The 20,157-nt window shown below is 39.2% G+C and overlaps 2 protein-coding genes across 15 annotated transcripts in view; one reads left to right on the top strand and one right to left on the bottom strand.

Moving 5' to 3' along the window:
- Positions 1-3,512, bottom strand: part of IMMT (inner membrane mitochondrial protein) — a 46,531-nt gene extending 43,019 nt beyond the window's left edge. For 8 of the 14 annotated variants that reach the window (XM_036931156.2, XM_057497025.1, XM_036931159.2 and 5 more), the window contains exon 1: positions 3,339-3,506. In XM_036931156.2, coding sequence (XP_036787051.1) covers positions 3,339-3,383 — 45 coding nt within the window. In that variant the 5' untranslated portion in view covers positions 3,384-3,506. Of the gene's footprint in view, positions 1-3,338 lie in introns of all 14 variants that reach the window. The other 6 variants (XM_036931157.2, XM_057497026.1, XM_057497029.1 and 3 more) reach the window with 3 other exon arrangements.
- Positions 3,513-7,101: 3,589 nt separating this feature from the next.
- Positions 7,102-19,441, top strand: MRPL35 (mitochondrial ribosomal protein L35). The gene is made up of 4 exons (XM_036931167.2): positions 7,102-7,169; positions 13,037-13,226; positions 13,836-13,980; positions 16,803-19,441. The coding sequence occupies exons 1-4, from the start codon at positions 7,127-7,129 to the stop codon at positions 16,989-16,991; spliced, it is 567 nt and encodes a 188-aa protein (XP_036787062.2). The 5' UTR covers positions 7,102-7,126; the 3' UTR covers positions 16,992-19,441.
- Positions 19,442-20,157: the final 716 nt, after the last annotated feature.

Below are 20,157 nucleotides of genomic sequence, written 5' to 3'. Positions count from 1 at the left end.
GCCTGGTGGGTGAGGTAAAAAGTTAAGATTTTATTCTGATTAAACTGGGATGACACTGAAAGGCATGACATGATCTATTATATGCTTTTAAAAAATCTCTTATTAACTACTATGTAAAGAACTGACTCTAGGAGGGCAATAGTAAAAGTCAGAAGACATTTAAGAAGATGAAATCTGATGGAGTGGAAAGAAGATGGAAGTTTGACAAGTGGAATATTCTGGATAAAGTTGACAAAATCAAATAGTTTAGAAATTGAAAAAGCTCAGAAGAGACTGCAGAGTGAACTGCAAAGGGATTCTAGTTCTGAGAACTGGTGTAATCTCAACTAATAGTACATAAACAGATGGGACAACAATGAGATGCCACTACACACCTATCAGGATGGCCAAAATCCTGATCACTGACAACACAAAATGCTGAAGAGGATGTGGAGCAATTAAGAACTCTCATTTCTGCTGGGAATGCAAAATGGTACAGCCTCTTTAGAAGATAGTTTAGGCAGTTTCTTAAGAAAATAAACATATTCTCACCACATAAATCAGCAACCACAGTGCGGCCAATAACTTGACCTTAGTGTTTACCCAAAGGAGTTAAAAACTTAAAGTCCAAACAAAAACCTGCCAATGATGTTTACAGCAGTCTTTTTTTTTTAATTGCCAAAAAAACTTGGGAGCAACCAAGATGTCCTTCAGTAGGTGAATAGATAAACTCTTGTATATCCAGACAATGGAATACTAATCAGCGCTAAAAAGAAATGAGCTATCATGCCATCAAAAAAACATGGAGGAATCTTAAATGGGTATTACTAAGTGAAAGAAGCCAATCTGAAAAGGCTGTATACTGTACGATTCCATCTATATGACATTCTGGAAAAGGCAAAACTATGGACACAATAAAAAAGATCAATAGTTGCCAGGAGGTGGGTGGGGGAGTGGTGAATAGGTAGAGCACAGAGGATTTTTAAGACAGTGAAAACACTGTGTATATTATAATGATGAATAGATACATGTCATACATTTGTCCAAACCCATAGAATGTACAACACCAAAAGTGGACCCTAATGTAAACATGGACTTTGAGTGATTGTGATATGCCAACATAGGTTCATCAATTATAACAAATGTACCACTGTGGTGGAGAATGTTGATAAGAGGAGATGCTGTGTATGTGGAACAGCACAGAGTGTACGGGAAATCGCTATACGTTCCCCTCAATTTTTCTGTGAACCTAAAACTGCTCTAAAAAAATAAAGTCTTAATTTTACAAAGAAAGATGGAAAAAGAATACTTCGTGGGTGTATTTAGAGGTTCAAGGAAGGCGCAGACTCAACAAAGGAAAACAGAAGAGAAATGAAAGGTATCATGGGACCCAAGATACTACATGAGAAAAGTTAGAAGAGTCTGACAATGCAACAATATCAGATGCTACAGAATGAGGAGATGGTAAGGATAAACCAATGAATTTTACATGATAATAATTTCAGGAAGGTAAGAAATCTTGGTTGCAAGCTAAAGGGCTCATATTTTAACACGAAGTTTTCATCTGTTTTATTCTAATTTCCTAACTGAGAACCCAGTAAGAGGAAAATGTTTTGATAAAGGAAGGAAAATGTAGTTTTGGACTTTAAGGTAGAGGGGAGAGATCAGTGATAACTGTGATGTAACCTGAGATGCCATGAAAGGAGGGCTCCATAGAAAAGCAGCTCTGCCCTGAAAGGCACCCCAACTTCCTCCATCCTTCTAGCCCCACTTGGGTATACTACAGTAGACCAGATTCTAAGACAGCCCCCGTCATCTCTGCCCTGTGCAGTAAAGCACAAGATTAGGGTTGTATGGTAAAACAGATTTTGCAGATGTGTTTCAGGTTTCTAATCAGTTGACTCTGAATTAATCAAAAAGTACATCATGCAGTGGGCCAGGCCTAATCATTTAAGCCTTTTAAATCTAGGTCTAAGTATCTGGAACAGGGAAGTTATGAGCAATTTTTTCACAGAGACAAGCTCTTGATAGCCTGCAAGAAAGCAAACATCCATGTGATGAATTGCCTCTGAGGAGCTTGTGGCAAAGGAACTTCAAGCAGTCTCTAGAGGAGGGTAGGCAAAAGTTGGCAAGAAAACAGGGATTTCAGTCCTACAGTGTCAAGGGATTGAATTCTGCCAAAAAACTGCACAAGCTTGGAAGAGAGGACCCTGAGCTCCAAGTGAGAACCACAGTGTGGCCAACAACTTGGCTGCAGCTTTGTGTGACACTGAGCAGTGAACCCACATCATTCATATCCAGAAACTGTTAAGATAATTAATGACTGCTATTTTACATTGCTACATTTGTGGTAATTGTTACGTAGCAAGAGAATACTAATATAGTCCCCACCTTTCTGTGGAAGAGGCTGCTTCTCCAGTCTTGGCAATGAACAGGGAGAGAAGCAAACTTGGAAAAAAAGAAAAAGTTCGACTTTCACAATTTCTCACTCACTGTGTCCAGGGATTTTGCTCAATTACTGCTTGAGTCACAGCACCTGTTCTGCAATACCGCATTTTCCAAACACATCAAATTTCTTAAAATCATGAGGAACGGCAATCTATCTACTTTTTTACTTTGTTTCAGAAAGTTACTCTGACAATTATGCAGATAGTCTAGGCTCCTTGGATGTCTGCCAAAATTGTCCCGGCACCTCGAGACACAGATCCGCAGGCTAATCTCAACTGAGCACAAGGTCACGACAACTGTCCTTCCTCGGTACTTGAAGAGTCTGAACTCCGTGAACTACAATCTTTCAATTTTGTTTATATAGTAAGAATAGCTCTGAGGTGTTCTCAGCTACGAAAAGAAGTCCCTCCCGAGTAATTACAACCTTGACGCCTAAAACGCGTACTCTTAGCAGTCCAAGCACCTCCTTATTAAAGATGCAACAAGCTAAGGCTATGCATTTGCTACTGGGAACTGTAGTTCTCCCCTGTCGACCTTCAACCACTGGCTGCGCAAGACATGTCACGCGCCAACCGGAGACCCGGGCGCCAGTAGCCGCGATTGGTCCCTGACTGGGACAGAGCAGGACTGATTGGGTGACACGACCCGAAGCCGTGCCTCCCGTCCTGCGCCCGCGTGCCCGCCACCCTCTCTTTTCCACAACCCATCCCGCTTCAGCAATAACCCTTAAGTCAGTTCTGTCGCGTGGACTTCCGAATTAACTGCCTCACCCCGGCCAGGAACTCTCGCGGTGAGGGCGGCCTTGAGACGCCTCTGCCCGGGGCCTAGACAAAGCGAAAGCCTTCCCATTTTCCGTCGGTTGCCCAGAGCCAGTTTCACCACGCGCTCTCTCCCGGGACCCCCGCGCTCACCTGGGCGGCCGAGGTCACGCCGGACAACTGACAGGCCCGCAACATCTCTGCCGGCTGTGCGGAGCTGGCTGGTGTACGCGGGGGCGGCCGCGGCGGTGCTAATAGGACAGGGCGTGCGTGCGTGCGTCCGGCTGCCTCCGCGCCGGGCGCACCGGAAAGGCCGCCGAAGCAAGTGCGCACGCGCAGCCCTGTCCCGGGCCCGACCCAGGCCGGTCGAGGCTGGTGGGTAGTCCCTGGCGGAAAGGGCGATTTCTCCTTCCGTGTCGCTCTCGGGGTTTCTCGACAGTATCCCGAAGCCGGGGTTACTAGGTGAACGCGGCGGGAGGGAGGGCGTCAGAAACTCCGGTTGCGATCTGCGCGGAAAGCGGGCCGGTGTGACTTTGGAGATTTCAAGCAAGAAAACTTACCAGCTGACTCTGTCAGCTGGATATTTCGTAGAAAGGAATCAACGGCCAGAGTTACTCACACAGTGGTTTGTCTCGGTTTGAGCTCTTGTTTTCGTTTAACAGCCCTTCAAGTAGTCATTCTATTGCGAACACTGGAAAGACCTTTGTTAGGAATGTCCCGTTTTCGTATCTCATAAATGGCAGAGCAGGAATAGGAACCTAGATTCCTCCGGTCCCACAGCTTCTACCCTCTTAAGGTTAAACCACATGTCTTTCCCTACCAAGTTTTTGTTTCAGAATGATCATTTTGGCCGCCATCTGGACGATACGGTCAGTGAAGCACTGTTCAGAGTATTCCACTGAATCTGTAAATAGGATATATAACATGTTAAATACTGAACATATCATTCAACACTATTAGAACTAGTAATTATATTACCACAATATAGAAACTAAGTAACTTGTTCTGTTGGGTTTGCAAAATAACCTCAAGCCTTAATTAGGTAATTCGTTACATTATGGTGTTCTCCCTAGTAGATAATGCTCCCAATCCGTTTGTAAAATGGAGAAATGGATCTGAAAATGATCTGATGTCAAATAATTTCTTATGTTTGAATACTCTAGTAATTAACACTGTTCATACCACCATCAAGAACAGCCTCCAGAGCAGTCTCCCATCTTTTAAGTAAATTTAGCAACTGAATTGCAATCTCCCTACCCCCTCCCTTCCTCAGTAATGTCGTGCTGGGTGATGCCAGTGTGATGACTTCTAAAACCCTGGCCATAAAACTCTCAATGCTAATGAGCGATTTCAGTATGCTCCAGACATGTATGACACAGGCACACCTTGGGCCTGAACATTAGCAACTTCAACAGCTTCAAAATCTCAAACTCCAAAAGATACCCCTAAAATAGACTCTCCTAAAGTAACTCATATTTAAATTACTCCCTGTTCAAAATGTGCAGTGATTCCCACTACCAATTCAAAGAGCCTTTATGAAATGTCTCAAAAGTCCTTTTCCAGCATATGTGGATGTTTTTAAAGCTCACAGTGGCCATCATAAGATGGTAGATCAAGATAGCAAGAATAGCAGTCAAAGTTCATCACCCACTTATAACTGCCTTATAACCTAGATACACTGAAGTATAACCGTCTCACTGGTTCTCAAGTGTGATCTGGGACCTCTGGGTAGCCTGAGATCCTTTTAAAAGGTCCATAAAAATCAAACCTATGTTCATCATATTGAGATGTTGTAAGTCCAGGGAAAGGAAATCCCGGGGCAAAATACCGAAATCAGTCAAAGGGAGAAATAAAGTTTAAAATTTGTTTATTGCTTACAAACTGCAGTCCGGGGCCATTTCTTTCTCCTGCTCTTGCAGAAGCAAAAACCAGCCCTCCCGATGCCCAGGTAATTATCCATTAATATGGATATGAAATCTCCACCCCTGAGGAATGATGCAAATGCACTAAAAGCCATACTTCTTTCCACCTCTGAACGCCTATTGATATGCAGATATACTAAAGCCAGGTGAGATATTCTGGAAATATTACAATTTTACCCACAGATGTTATTTGTTGTTTTCACTCATTATCTCATAATTGTACAGTAGTTTTTCCAGAAGCTACATGATAAATAATATCACAACATTGAAAGCACAAGCAAATTTCAGAATCCGGTTTACTAATAATCCAGCCTTAATGAGATTTACAAAAAGGTTAAACTCTGCAACTCTTATCACTAACTTTTTTTGAGGGGGGGGTTGTTATTTTTCATAAATATATTTATGGTAACATGTAATAGGTTTATAATTGTTTTAAAATGAATCAGTCTGTGTGGTAGGCAGAATAATTATCCCCAAATATGTCTACATTCTCCTAATCCCTGGAATCTGAATATCTTATCTTTCATGACAGAAAGAACTTTGCAGATGTGCTTAAGAATCTTGAGATGGGGATATCCTGGATTATCTGTGTGGGTAATCACAAGGGTCCTTAGGAGTGAAAGAGGGAGGCAGGAGGGTCAGAGTCAGAAATGTAGATACAACAATACAAAAAGTAGATACAAAGCAGAAGTCAGAAAGATGCAATTACTGGCTTTGGAGATGGAAGAAGGCCACAAGTCAGGGAATGCAGGCAGCCAGTAGAAGCTGGAAAAGGCAAGGCAAGAGTTTCTCCCCTAGAGCCTCAAGAAGGAACACAGCCCTGGATATCTTGATTTAAGCCTTGTGAAACTTATTTTGGACATTTGACCTATAGAACTGTATGATAAATTTGTGTTGTTTTTAAAGTTTGTGGTAATTTGTTATGGCAGCAATAGGAAACTAATAATAATTATTTTTAATTTTTCTCAGTTTTAATTTCCAGTAAATACTAATAGATATAATCCATTTAATTAAAAGCTCTTTGGGGTCCTCAATTTGTAAGCATATAAAGAGGTCCTAAAACTGAAAAGTTTGGTAACTGCTGTGAATAAATCCTGAGTTTTTCTGTTTTGACTCCCTCTCTTTTCAGCTCTTGGTGTTCTTATTGCCAAGAATGGAATGACTTTGCTCTTCTTAAAATCCTCCCTATTCTTTAAGACCCATGTTACATTCTACTACCTGTCCCTGACCACCAACTATCCTTAGGTTTGAACTGCCCCTGTGAATCATTTATCTATACCTTGTATTTATGTTCTGTACTTACCTTATTAAATGTGAACTCCTTGAGATCCAGTGTTTGACCCTTACACATTTCAACCAGTAGGCAATGTCATATGTCGTATATGCATGGAATATGTTAGACAACAAGGATGGGAGAGGTGTTTATTGTTTTTTTCTTATTCTGCTTGAATTAACATTAGAAAAAATGTATGATCACTAATTTGGGGGAATAAAATATGTAGAATTGTGCGGAAAGAGTTGAGATGCTGCTATACCAGATGACTATCAGTATTACTGATTAGAAAAAAAGTGTGTGTGTGTGCGATATCCTTAGTATATTTACATCCATTTGCTTATAGTTGACATTCACTTTAAAAATAAAAATTTTTAATAACAATGATACTGCTCATTCATTTAACTTAGTATTTACTAGCTTTGGAAGGATAAGTTCTATTCTCTCATAAATTTAATAAAATGAGCAAAAAGAAATTGTGCTTCAAATGTATTGTGTACTTTAAAATAGGACTTTAAATCAAGCGCCCAATAAAAATGTGAGACCCTACTGTATGCCAAGCATTATTCACAAGCAGTGGAGGACAGCCTGACATATAGAAGACATTCAATAATAAGGTTGACTTGACTGCCCCTTTATTCATTTTTTTTTCTCCCTTTCCTTGACTCCACCCAAATTACTTTTCTTAACCCCCTTTGTGCTGAAGCTTTTTGACCCTAAGCGGTTGCCGTAGGCGTGGAGGCAAGATGGCAGCCCCCGCCTTCACCCGTGCCGTGAGAGCCGCGTCAGGTTGGTGAAAGCGACGCGCTCGATTTATTCCTTCACAGAAAGCGGGGACTGGCACAGGACGGATTGGGTGTTTGGTGTGGAGGCTAAAAAGGGGGCGGGGGTAGTTGTCTGAGGCCAAAGTGTCGTCGCGAATTTTCTCCCTGGCTGCCTGTATTCGGCCGCCTGCACCGGAGATCCGAGACTCTCGGACCCTCGCGGACCTGGGTGTCCCGCAGTTGCCTAGCAGTTCCGCCTTCCCAGAAACAAATCAGAAGGAATGGATCGGGGGGAGGTGGGGGGCGAGGAAGACAGAAAAGTCCTCCCCAACGTTCAGATTTAGAGGCTGCCACCCGCCACTCATGGCCTTTGACCTTGAAGTCATTTCTCAGAAGCGTACTTTACAGCAGTAAAACGGGGTAATACCATCCACCTGACGACTAAATGAGCTCGTGTACGTAAAGTGCCTTGCGTAATACCTGGCATAGTAAGCTTGGCGTGTGAGATTCGCACAACATGCGGGGAATGTGGCCGTTTTGTTCAGTCAGCCCCCGGCACAAGGGCGGTCGTGATAATTTCATGACAAAGATGACAGGTGTAAAGGCAGCTTCATTTAGTTAATAAGTTAACTTCAACTGGGAGAATTTTTGCAAAAAGTTAAAAGTCATTCAGGTATGATAAGATTATCAGTAAATTACTTTCCCATAAAATAAATTAGGATGAAATACTGTGGAAGAAAAACAGAAATAAGAAAAAAGCTGTGTTCCTTCCTAATTACAACCCTTAAATAGAATTCGTGCCTCATATCAAATTTACCGAGTATCATAATTCTTCCAAGTGGTAAAGATACCTCAAGACAAATGCTGGGCATAGAAGCCACAGGGCATAAATATGCAAAGAAGTAAAAAGCTAACCTTTTCAAACAATAAGGCTTCTCTCTCACTTACCAACTTTACATTTCCCTGTATGGCCCCGGAAGATGACTGGTTAGCCAGAGACGGGTTAGATTCCTCAAGGGAGGAACAACCTAAGACAGGCACAGTCGCAGCGGGGTCATCAGGTGAGAAATTGGGGATCAACAGAGGTGAGGCTTAGAACCTCACCCCCCCCCCCCCCCCCCCCCCCCGTTCTGAGAGAAATCTTCTGCATACGTGGGTGTTTTATTGCCCTTGTCTAGCTTGGATTAACACATAGTCTACAGGCACACACCTGATCATCTACATTTGCTCTCTTACAACACTAAACTATGTTTTCTACCTTTATCTTGTATCTACCTACCACTTCAGCATTTTATTAAAAATAATAATAATAAAGAGAGAAATGTGGTATCCACATATAAATCAAGTATAAAAACCAAATGAGTATTCATATTTGAACTGACTGTTTAGAGTTCATAATGCATGAGCAAAACCAAAAGTTTCTGTGATGACTGCCCTTGTACTGTTCACTATGTAACTTATTCATTATGTAAGAATTTGTTCTCCATGTAAGAACTTGTTTGTTATGCCTCAGAAGATTGGAGGCTGACGAAAATTAGGCTTGGGGTGGATTAATGATTGTGCATTGAGCATTGACTCCCCTATACAGAATTTTATTGTCGTTAACAACCATTTGATCAATAAATATGAGAGATGCCCTCACAAAAAAAAAAAAAAGAAAAGAAAAAGGACAGACTTCCAATGGTAAAATAAATAAGTAACCGGGATGTAATGTATAGCATAAGGAATATAGTCAAGATATTGTAACAGCTTGGTAGGGTGATAGCTGGAACCTAGAATTATGTATATAAATGTTTTATCACTGTGTTGTACACTTGAAACTAATGTAATGTAATACTGTGCGTCCACTACCCTTCAATAAAAAATAATTATCTAAAAAAAAAAGAAAAAAGCTGTGATGTAAAATTTCCAGCTATTACAGAAAAGTTTGTTTACCAGGCATACTTTTAATTACTTTAAAAATATAAATAAATTTTTATATACCATATATGAATGGCTTAACATTAACAAATAACTAAAGCAAACATCTGTTTAACTAACATCCAGGTCAGGACATAGAACATTGCAAGAAGCCCCTTCTCCACCAGTGGAGAATTCGAAGTTCCCTATTTCTACCGAATATAAACACTATTCTTCTTTTTATTATTCCCTTGTCTTTTTTTCTGTAATCGTTTTAGAATCTGCGTGCATCTCTAAGTAATGCATTGTTTAGTTTTATCCGTCTGTGTACTCCACATGAATGGAATCACACAGTATGTGCTATTCGTGTCTTCTTTTACTTTGCTACATTCTTTTGGCATGTAGCTGTGTTTCCTCATTGCTATAAATAGTCTTTTATGTGACCACCCTACAAATCTCTATTTTACTACTGATGGGCATTTAGGTGTTTACAGTGTGGGACCATTAGGTACAAAGCTGATGGACCTTGTGTCTCAGTAGATGAGTGCAAGTTGCTCTACATAAAACTAGCGGTAGAAATGCTGAATCAGAGTATGTATATATTCATCATTGCCTGATACTGCCAAAATGATGTGCTTATTAAAGTCACCCCACCACTATATTTTGCACTTACTCACCACCAGTTGGTATTGTTAGACCTACAAATTTTTGTTAGTCTGTTAGGTATTTAACGGTGTTTCATTGTGGTTTAAATAGCATTTCCCTAATTAATAATGAGCCTGAAAACCTTTAAACGTGTGTATTGGCCATTGAATTTCTCATATGAAATAGCCACTTCAATATTTTGCCCACTTATATGTTGAGTTGTTTAATTGATTTATAATAGTTCCTTATATATTCTGGATATGTATCCTTTCTCATTTAAGTGTGTTTCCCATCTTTTCCACCCCAGCTTGCCTTTTTAGTTTATTTTTAAAATCATTTGATGAAAAGTTCTATTTTCCTCTACTTGAATTTATTATCGTTGTATTTTTCAGAGAGATGATGTAGGTGGGTGTCAGTTCACTATGATACATTCCACTGAGGACATTTAAAGGAGTGATGTGACAGCTTATTTTTAAATGTCAATATTTTAAATCTGCTGGGAATTATATCCGTTTTGACAATTTAAAGTGTTTAAAATTTTAGGTATTACTTAAAATTTTGTGAAAGGGTACATAATTTTTCAGAACTCTTTTAGAGGATGTGGGATCAAAAAACTGGGAGATCACTACTGTAGACACTGTCATACTCACTTCCCCCACCCCCACCATTCCTTTCATTCCTCCCAGATAGGGCTATTTGTAATTCCCCAAACCTACAGTGCTGTTTTTTGCCTCTTCACCTTTGTGCCTCCTGTTCCCTCTGCTTCCTCTTATTTCTTCAAAACTGGTTTTGTGTCACCTTTGTGCAAACTCTGTGTTCTACATACAAGAGTATGTTTAGAGAAACCCATCTGTATTAAAATGTCTGAACAGGTCAGAAGACTGTAAAGCAATTAATTACTTCCCTTGAATTGTATGCTACACTTTTGTTAACAAAGTCTAAGTTAGACTCTGTTCCGTTTTTCCAAGCCAAAATCACTGTGGTTGGTCTATCAGTAGGTATAATGGATAAAGCCCCCCAAGTCATTTTCCCAGGAACTGCTCTTAAGCTAGGTTCATCATTCCTGTTCCAATAACTATTTTTTCTAACCTTGTGTTTATCCCTGATTTCAACTTGTTAATTTTGATCTGTTTTTCTCTTCTATGGAGATCATTTTCAGTCCAGATAGTCTGTCTTTTCACAAATATGTTAATAAACCATGGTTCCTACTTTGTTTTTATGCAGATTTGATAAAGTCTACCATATGCAGCCTTAGGACCTTCATAAAAATTGTACAAAAAAGTCTATTAGGGAGCCAGAAAGAGACTTTCACCAGAAGAAAAGCAATCAACCAAATTGGGGATAGTTGCTAAGCAGCTTAGAATTGACCCAACCACTATTATCCTACCACATTTCTATATGTTTTTAGAATATAAAGAAACCTTTTCACCTACCTTCCTAAAGTCAGGATACACTGTGTCTAGACAGTCTCATGATTTCCCAGGCTAGTGACTGCATCAGAAAATGAAATTAAATCCTTTTTAAGGAACAGTTTGCTCCCACCTGACAGTATTTTCTGTGTGCACTTCCTGTTTATCTATTCTAGTGTTTTTTCCCACAGATGAGCCTATTGCTTACCTATTTATGATCTAGACTCTATCTGCTCACTTCCTTTGGTTTCCAAAAATGTCAGTTTTTTTATTTATTTGTTTTTCTAACTGAAAACATAACAAACCCTGATGGCCTGTGAAATTTGGGAAATTTTCTTGCCTCCATTTATTAATTTAATCTTTCAAAGATTACCTCCTGGCTTGTAATTATGTCTGCAAATGTTTTCAGTTCTTTGAGATATAAATTATATATGGAGACTTCAATGCCTGCACTGAAGAGAGAAAATCTGACTTCAAGGGCCTGGTGTGAGTCTTTCACCAGTCTCCTGAATCTTGGATTTCATCTTAACTCATCAATGTTTATACTGCCTTTTTCAGTTTGAAAATTGATCTTTGATGGAGAACAGGAAAGCAAAATAAGGGTGTTCAGTATTCTGTCTTCCTCCTGCCATCTGTTAGCATTATCCCATTTTTGCCAAGCATTTCTCAGCTGTTCTTTATTATCTGTTAGCATTCATTAAATGTTTTTTCTATGCTAAGCATTCTTCCTAGAACTTTACATGTTTTATCTCCTAAGTCTTATTATCTCCCCATGATAAACTTCATTTAAATTTGAGGAAACTGGGACATAGAGAGGTTAAGTAAATTGCCCACAGTCACACAGCTAGTAAGTAGTAGAGCTAAGATAAGAACCCAAACAGACTGAGTCAAACACTAGCACTTCTCTACCATGGTGCCCCTCATTTGTTATGGATAATCAGTGCAGTGGGCAATAAGGTGTAGTTCTAAGCCCTGGCTGAGCATCAGACTCACTCTGGAGGTTTTATTTAACCAATTGTTGAGGTATAATTTACATATCATAAAACTACCTGTTTGTGTGTACAGTTTGATAATCTTTAGTAAATTTAGTGAGTTGTGCACTTATCAGCCCAATCTGTTATCCTTTGGAGGTTTTTCAACGTGCACATTGAGTCCCACACTAGACTTGATCACAGTCTCTCAGTGGTGTCAGGGATCTGTGAGCAATTCAGCTTTGTAGCCATGGACTCAGTGTGGCCATACTGACAATGATAGATAAAGAGGACTGTGTTCAGTCCCCACATCTAGGCCCCTGTGGTCTGCCTTCTGATCTGCCCTGCCTCATTCCTCACTACTTCTTCGCAGGCATCGCCAGTACAGTCAGGCAAGCAGCACTCAGCCTCTGTGGCACATCCAGTCCCCACTCCAAACATGTATTTGTTTCAGCCTCCTTACCTCTGTGTGTTGTTCATCCTACCTGGACTCTTCCCTCGTGGCCTGTTCATTTTCTGGAGAGCTCAAGTACCTCCTCTGTTTTCTTTATGAATCCTTCTCTTGCCACAGCATTGTCACTCCAGAGTTGTCAGGCTTTTGTATCTCTGCCCTGCCATCGTTTTCTGTGTGTCAGTTCTGACTTATCAGAGATGAGATCTGGCAGGTGGGCATCGATGTTACATGTGGTTTGTTCCCTAGTGTTGAGCATAGACTAGACACATCACACTAGACTGTGATGGTTACACAACTCTTAAGTTTATTAAAAGCATTGAATTGTATACAAATGGGTAATTTTGTTTATGTAAGTTATACCTGAATGAAGTTGGTAAAAAGCTCCACAGGTGAAACTGATGCTGAGCACACCTTAATTATGTACACTTGGTTGCTTTGATACATTACTTGATTTTAAGTATCTTGATGCATTTTTGGAACATCATATTAAACATATATGTTTCTGTCTTCACAGGAATCTTACGGCCCCTGAATATTTTGATGTCTTCAGCCTATGGAAACTGTGCCAAGAATGCCTGCCTTAGTTCTGTACTGTCCACCCGACAGTTTCGTTATATGCAGACACCAGTTGTTTCATCTGCTCCCAGACTTACCACATCCATCAGGAACCTGACATGTGGGCATACTGCAACAATCCTCAATAGGTAGAGTATATTTCAGCAAACAGAAGGCTTAGACAAAAATTCTAAAATATTCATGCCTGTGAAGACATCTTAGAAGTAGATGATACTCCTTGCCTACCTGCAGTTTATTATATAGACTTTGTCTGATGGAGTGGAGAATATGATTGACACCCAGCAGCAGGGACTACCAGAGGGAGCACGCTGATGTTCTAGATGTGGTTTCCTGGATGGAAGCTGTCGGCCAAGGTGGAGGGAGAACTAGATGCTCAGCTTACAAAGCTGGGCTGTGGGTGGTATTCCTTCAGTCAGCAAATATTTAATTAAGCACTTGCAAGTGTCCAGCACCATACTTGGCAGAAAAGATTCAAAGATGAAGTCCTCAAGGCATTTATTATCTAGTGGGCAGATAGGTAAGAAATCAAATAAATCAAATGATTAACATATAATAGGATAAATTCTCTCATAGGGATTGAGTTGGTGATAGTTGCTTTTTTTATTTATGCTTGGTGTCTTGGATCATTTGAAGTCAGCTCTATTCCAGTGGAGCTGCTTCACTCTTCTATGTATAGAAATGGATTCATCTTTTAATCAGTCTTACTGCTGAGTTAACATTTTTCAAATATATTTTAGAGTGACCCCCTTGCTTTCAAATGTCCTGAAGCTACCAGTCAGAACTGTAACGTACTTCAGCGCACGAAAAGGCAAGAGAAAGACTGTGAAAGCTGTCATCGATAGGTTTCTTCGACTTCATTCTGGCCTTTGGCTAAGGAGGAAGGTGAGTCTTCACTGTTACTTGATTAAAAAAGGAGTGTGAGCAGATTAAAATAAAGTAGAACTGAGTTAGCTCATTCATTGACATATCTTCCTCCTGTCTTACCAAGAGTTTTTACAGTGCTGTACTTAAATAAATACCACCTTGGCAGCCATCTCTTAATAGGAGTGAGTCCATGTGAAGAAAACATGTTTAAGCATTCATAAAATGAAATCGTTTTCACAATGGCAAAAGTTTTCACTGTAGGACAGGTTCCTCTCAGGTCTTCCACTTGTCTGGCTAAACTGATGATTACCAGAAGCCCCTTGGAGCCCTCGGTGTTCCTCAGTAACCTGTGGGGAAGCTCTGTTTAAGCCTAGAGTCACAGCAGCAGAGTAGACTTCAGCAAGGACTTAATTGCATGGCTCAGATTTGGGGACTGAAGAGTTTTTCAGCCTACCTTGTATTGTATTCTCCAGGCAGCTTAATCCTTACAGCAAAACATTAACCCCACATATGCTTTATTTTTTCTTAATTATATACATTTTTCTGTCTGTTGCTGTTATGATTGGGGACCACATCAGACAGAACTCTACTGCTTACTTGGGACAAGGACCCAAGGACCACACCACTAAGGTGGCTACTACAGATGACTACTGCTCTGTCTTTTCCCAGTATGTCATGAATGTGAATATGGGCTTTTTCATTCACATCTTTATTCATAGAGACAAAGTAGCTGACAATTAGCAGCCAAAGAGCAGAATTTTGTAAAACCACTTTTGACTTTTGATTGCTATTCAAATCCAAATTCCTTCTTGCTACTTGGAAGTTAACAAACAGTTCTTTTAAGATCAAAATTTGTTTCTCTGTGAAAGTGAAAGAGTTCTCACTATTTGAAAGGTTGAAAGGATTCTCCCCTATCTTATGAACAGTACTAAATTTGTGAATAAACAAGTTGATTGGGACACACAGATCATTTCTCCATTGTAACAATACAGTTTCCTACACCAGTCAATAGAAGCTCATGTAATCCATGAACTAAGTGTAAGTATTCCAGCTAATAGTTCTGCATTTTGTGAATTTTGGAGCATTGGAAACATTTCCTCCCCTTTGTTATCACACTGATTATTTTCAGGTCCTTTTCTGGCCCTAGACAAAATGAGTGATGTTCTTTGCGTTCCTTTCCACATCCCTTTTATTAGGCTCTGAACCCCACATGTTGTTGTAAAGGACCTGATCATATTCTCCAATATTAATACCTAGTCCCCACTCAGGACCCTAGAAGTGTTGTATATGCAGAATGGCCTATTTCATCAAAATGTAATTTTAAGAGGAAAATTAAAAAATCTGGGTGGGTTAATTTATGATGTATTTTTTTAAAAAGTATTTTCTATGGCATAGTTTCATCCAGATACCCATAATTTTTGTTGTTTATATCCCACCCCCACCCCCATTTCTGAACCTAGAGATTGTCTCAAGTTTCAAGTATTTTCACACTGGTTGCATTCCACAGAATAATCTTCAAAGGATACTGGGGGTGATGGGCAAATCAGCAAATTAGTTTTAAGTCAGAGATCCACAGGGACCCAATGTGGCTTGCAGACTAGAAAATTTCTACACAAATAGGGGGATTTGGGGTTGACTATTTCAATTTAAAATTGTAAGCAATGAATAGTGAAAATCTAATCTCTGGCATTTTAAAACAATAGCCTTTAAATAACCTTTCCTTATTGCTGAGCATCACTATACTGTAGAATTTACTGCTGACAGTGATGACACTAGGGCCTGTCAGAAAACCTAGGCACCTTCTCAGTAAAGAGCTAGGGTTTATTCAGTTGGTGTAGTCCTGAAAGGACCCAAGGGCTCTTAGCCAATAGTGTGGGTTCTAATCTCACCTCCCCTGTAAATTACTGAGTGTGGTTCCAATCAAGCATTAACCTGGGTGGTACCTAAGGTCTCTTCTAGTCTAAACAGGCTATGATCATTGTTTTTATATTAAATACAATTTTCTGTTTGTTCAAAAATTAATTCTTCATAGAGTTTCTATATCCTTCTTCTTTGCCTTTAATGTTATCACTAAAAATAAACATTGACCTTAAAAAAAAAAAATTAATTCTTCAAAATTAATAATGCATGGATGGTGTATATGGCACTTCTGGGTTAAACATATAGGTTAACCATTCCTTCCACCACTTTGAATAAAAGTTTCGCTGTATTCATTATTCCTTAGAAAAGTACTTACTATCAGAATTGGTCCCTAGTAGATGAAAAGAATGAATGAAGCAGTATCTTTGAGAACCATGCTTCTCAGCCCTCATAATATCAGCCCCCTTAAATGAACACAGAGGTTTTCAGCCTAACCAGTACTCCCTTCATCATCCTCCATGTTAGGAAAAATAGTGTAGTGATTAAGAACTCTCACTAGTTCTCAGGCTTCAGTCTGCTACTGAACTTCTCTAATTAATGGTTGTTTTTCTTTAATCTGTAAAATGAGAATAGTAGTATGTTACTGAAGATTATTGAAGAGATAATAAGGTAATGCATGTAAGTTAGCTACTATAATTATGTCATTACCTTGTACTTCGCCTGCCACAAAGATTTATTTAGCTTTATTTTCTGTGGTTTTTAAATAATCTTTTTTCAAAATATTAAATTATTAATATTTATTTTTCAAAATACACAGTTTCTCTACCCCCCATTGAGAATCATATCCTTCTGTAAAACATACAGCCCCTATGAAAGCCTCGTTTTTGTTCCCACTGTCCTATAAACGATCAGTAGGGAAGGTAGACGTTGTTTCCTATATAACATGATATTTTAAATGTCTTTCTAATATTATTTAACAGGCTGGTTATAAGAAAAAATTATGGAAAAAGACGCCTGCAAGAAAAAGACGCCTGAGGGAATTTGTGTTCTGCAATAAAACCCAGAGTAAGCTCTTAGATAAAATGACAACGTCTTTCTGGAAGAGGCGTAACTGGTATGCTGATGATCCTTATCAGAAGTATCATGATCGAACAAACTTGAAAGTATAGACCAAAAATTTTATGATTCTCAGTTATTGAATATGTATATTTGTGTATGTGATGTCTTTGCAAAAATGAGTAAGTTAATACTTGATGTAAATTATGCCAACTGGCATGGAAACATATGATACCAATATTAAACTATGAAAGTTTTAAAACTTAATGGATTAAATATTCCCAGATCTGTTCAAGAACAGACAAGTTTAAAATTGTTGATTATTTTAACAAATGGTAATGGCTTAATTAGTTCTTCCAGTTAGGCTTATTTAGTTGCAAGGAATCCAAGTTAGGACAGACATAGGAAGACTATAAAAAGCAAGTTAACTGAAGCAGTGTGACATTATTTTAAGGGTGCGTACCTGGAAACTCAGGAACCACCCCACCAGCCCCATCTCCCACCAGAACTAACTGCCAGGCATCCGGAAGAGCAGAAATTATATTGATCCACCTCTAGGGGCCTCAGCAACAGGAAGTGGTGGGTTTTTAGATTTGGGGTCTGCCATGTGTGTGAGTCAGTTCCTACTCCCTCATGGTAACTCTAACGTGCACCTTTCAGGTTGTTTTCTACATCATGATCCTCAGCCCCTACTCCAATTCCTAATGTCAAGAGCCTCAAACTACTCCAGCTTATCTTTTTACACCAGGTCTCATCAAGGATCATTGACCAATGTAGGGACTGGCTGTTCTTAGGTCAGGAGCCCACCCTGGCCCACTGGTTGTGTTAGCAGGTTCACATGAAGCAAAAAGTAGTTATGTGAGCAGTTTCACTTAAAGGTAGACAAGGGATGGCAATACCCATTGTGGCATACTAGGCTCATTGTGCTCATTACTGTTCTCACTTAGTTTATTAAAATAGGATTTTTTATGGAAAGGAGTATATGAAATAGTCTTTCAGTATGCCCATTCATGAAATAGAAGAGGCTGTACAAGTGAACACAACTTCTTACCCAAAAGTTGAAGATGCAGTATTTTCTAAAAGTTAACCTACTTCTCTAATAGTAGAAAAGTAGTCTAATAGAATTAGATTCCATATTTCTAATTGTAAGGATAAACTTTTTCAAACTTTCCAAAGATGCATTGTATAAACTAAGGGGAGAAAAGTAATCTGAATCATTTTAGAAATGACACGAGTTCAGCATTGTTCCATGAAGAGGGTCTGGTAAGAGGCACTGAGAAAAATTAAATTAACTGAGTAGTTAGAGACTAGGGCAGTGGTTCTCAGCTCTCCTTTCAGAATCATCCGGGAAGCATTTTCAGACAAACAGAGCACTTTGCCTGGTTGAAAAACCATCCAGAGCTCCCTCAACTTACAGGGTTATATTCTAATAAACCCATTGTAAGTTGAAAATTTCCTAAGTTGAAAATGCATTTAATATGCCTAACCTATCTTACATCGTGGCTTAACTAGACTACCTTAAACATATTCAGAACACTTAATTAGCCTAAAGTTGGGCAAAATCATCTAACACAAAGCCAATTTTACAGTAAAGTGTTGAATGTCTCCCGTACTTGAATAATATACTGAAAGAGAAAAACAGTGGTTTTTTAGAATCAGGTGAGTACAGAATGGTTGTAAATATATTGGTTGTTTAACCTCATGATCTCGCTGACTGGGAGATGGGGCTCACTGCCACTGCCCAGCATCACAGGATAGTATCCTAGCACTTACTGCTAGCCTGGGAAAAGATCCAAATTCAAAGTTCCAAGCATGGTTTCTACTGAATGCATATTGCTCTCACACCATTAAAGTTGAAAAATCATAAATTGAAGCATCCTAAGTCCGCATCTGTCTGTGTTAAACAGAACTACACCTCATTCCCTCTTCAGATTCTTTAATATAATAGTTGAAGAAGAAGTTCTTCTATTGTTAAAAGAATAAGGTAAAAGATGACCAAATTGGAGTTCTGTGGCATGTCAGAGTAGGATTATAAGAGGAATTCCTTGAAGCCAGCATGTGGTAGCAGGGCTTATCATTGACACTGACTTTATAGTTTGGCATTGAAACACCTTTCATTAAAATAAATGGTCTACCTAAATACATTCAACTGTATGTAAAAGTATAGCTTATTGAACACCTATTTTGTCCCAGCGGAAAGAAGGGCATTTAACTATAGAACTCATACCAACCTTGCAAAGGAGCTATTATTTGTCCGTGGTTTAGATCTGAAGAAACTGAAGCTTATGGAGGTTAAGTAAATTATGCAAAACAACAGCTAAGTAGCAGAACCTAGGTCTAACTTCTTGGAATCCCATGAATTTCCCTGAAGTCTTCTAACAGTATATGACAATATCTAATCAACAAGTGACTAATCTAGCACTATAAATAAAATATTTCATAATACTGTACCAAGTCAGCTTTTAAATGTAACTTTGTTCTTCTGTTGTTTGTTACCTCTTAACCTGGCTAATCTCTATTCGGTTGACATTGGACTTGACTCAGTAAATGAATAAATGACTTTCAGCCTTTCCATCTCTTCATCCTCTTTCAGTCTTCTGAATCTGCTGCTTTACTTGTTGCTTCTTTTTCAGTCTCATATCAAACACAATATAGGACTCTAAAGGCAATGAGTGCTTCGTTTCCATGTTTCACATTTCGAGTTTGCAAGTCCTGTGATCACACAATGAAGCTTATGTGTGCCTGATCATATTTTAAAGGCAAGGGCCCCAGTGGTGGTAAGGCTGCCTGCCACTCAGTGCACCTCCACAGGCACCTCCTCTAACATGCATGTGCCCTCCCACATTTGCAGATGAGGAAATGGGTTCCAAGGAAGAAAACGATCTGTTTGCAGAGTAAGAGCTGCCTGCCAGATGAATTACTCTATTTTCAGCTTCCCAGTTTCCACTGGTAAATTTAAAAAGTAAAAAGACCTACCAGATGTGTATTTATGCTATCAACTAGTTTTCAAAACACTCATATCATTTAATTGTTTTTCCTGCAAAACTGCAGACTTCATAGACTGTGTATAGACTGTAACAAATCAGTGCAGTAGGCATGGGGCCAGGTGACTAGGCACCAGGCCAGTTGTGGCTGAGCACTCAGCTGCTAATCCTTCCTACCTTCCACATTTTTCAAAGTATTTTCTCTTCCTCATAAGCCCAACATTACAAATATGTTTTTTAAAAGAAAAATGTTAAGACTTTATTCAATATGTGTATCAGGCATTATAACAAAACA

The sequence above is a fragment of the Manis pentadactyla genome, chromosome 2, assembly GCF_030020395.1.
Source record: "Manis pentadactyla isolate mManPen7 chromosome 2, mManPen7.hap1, whole genome shotgun sequence".
NCBI lineage: Eukaryota > Metazoa > Chordata > Mammalia > Pholidota > Manidae > Manis > Manis pentadactyla.
Note: the sequence above shows the minus strand (reverse complement) of the source record. Positions and strands in the feature narration are given on the sequence as shown.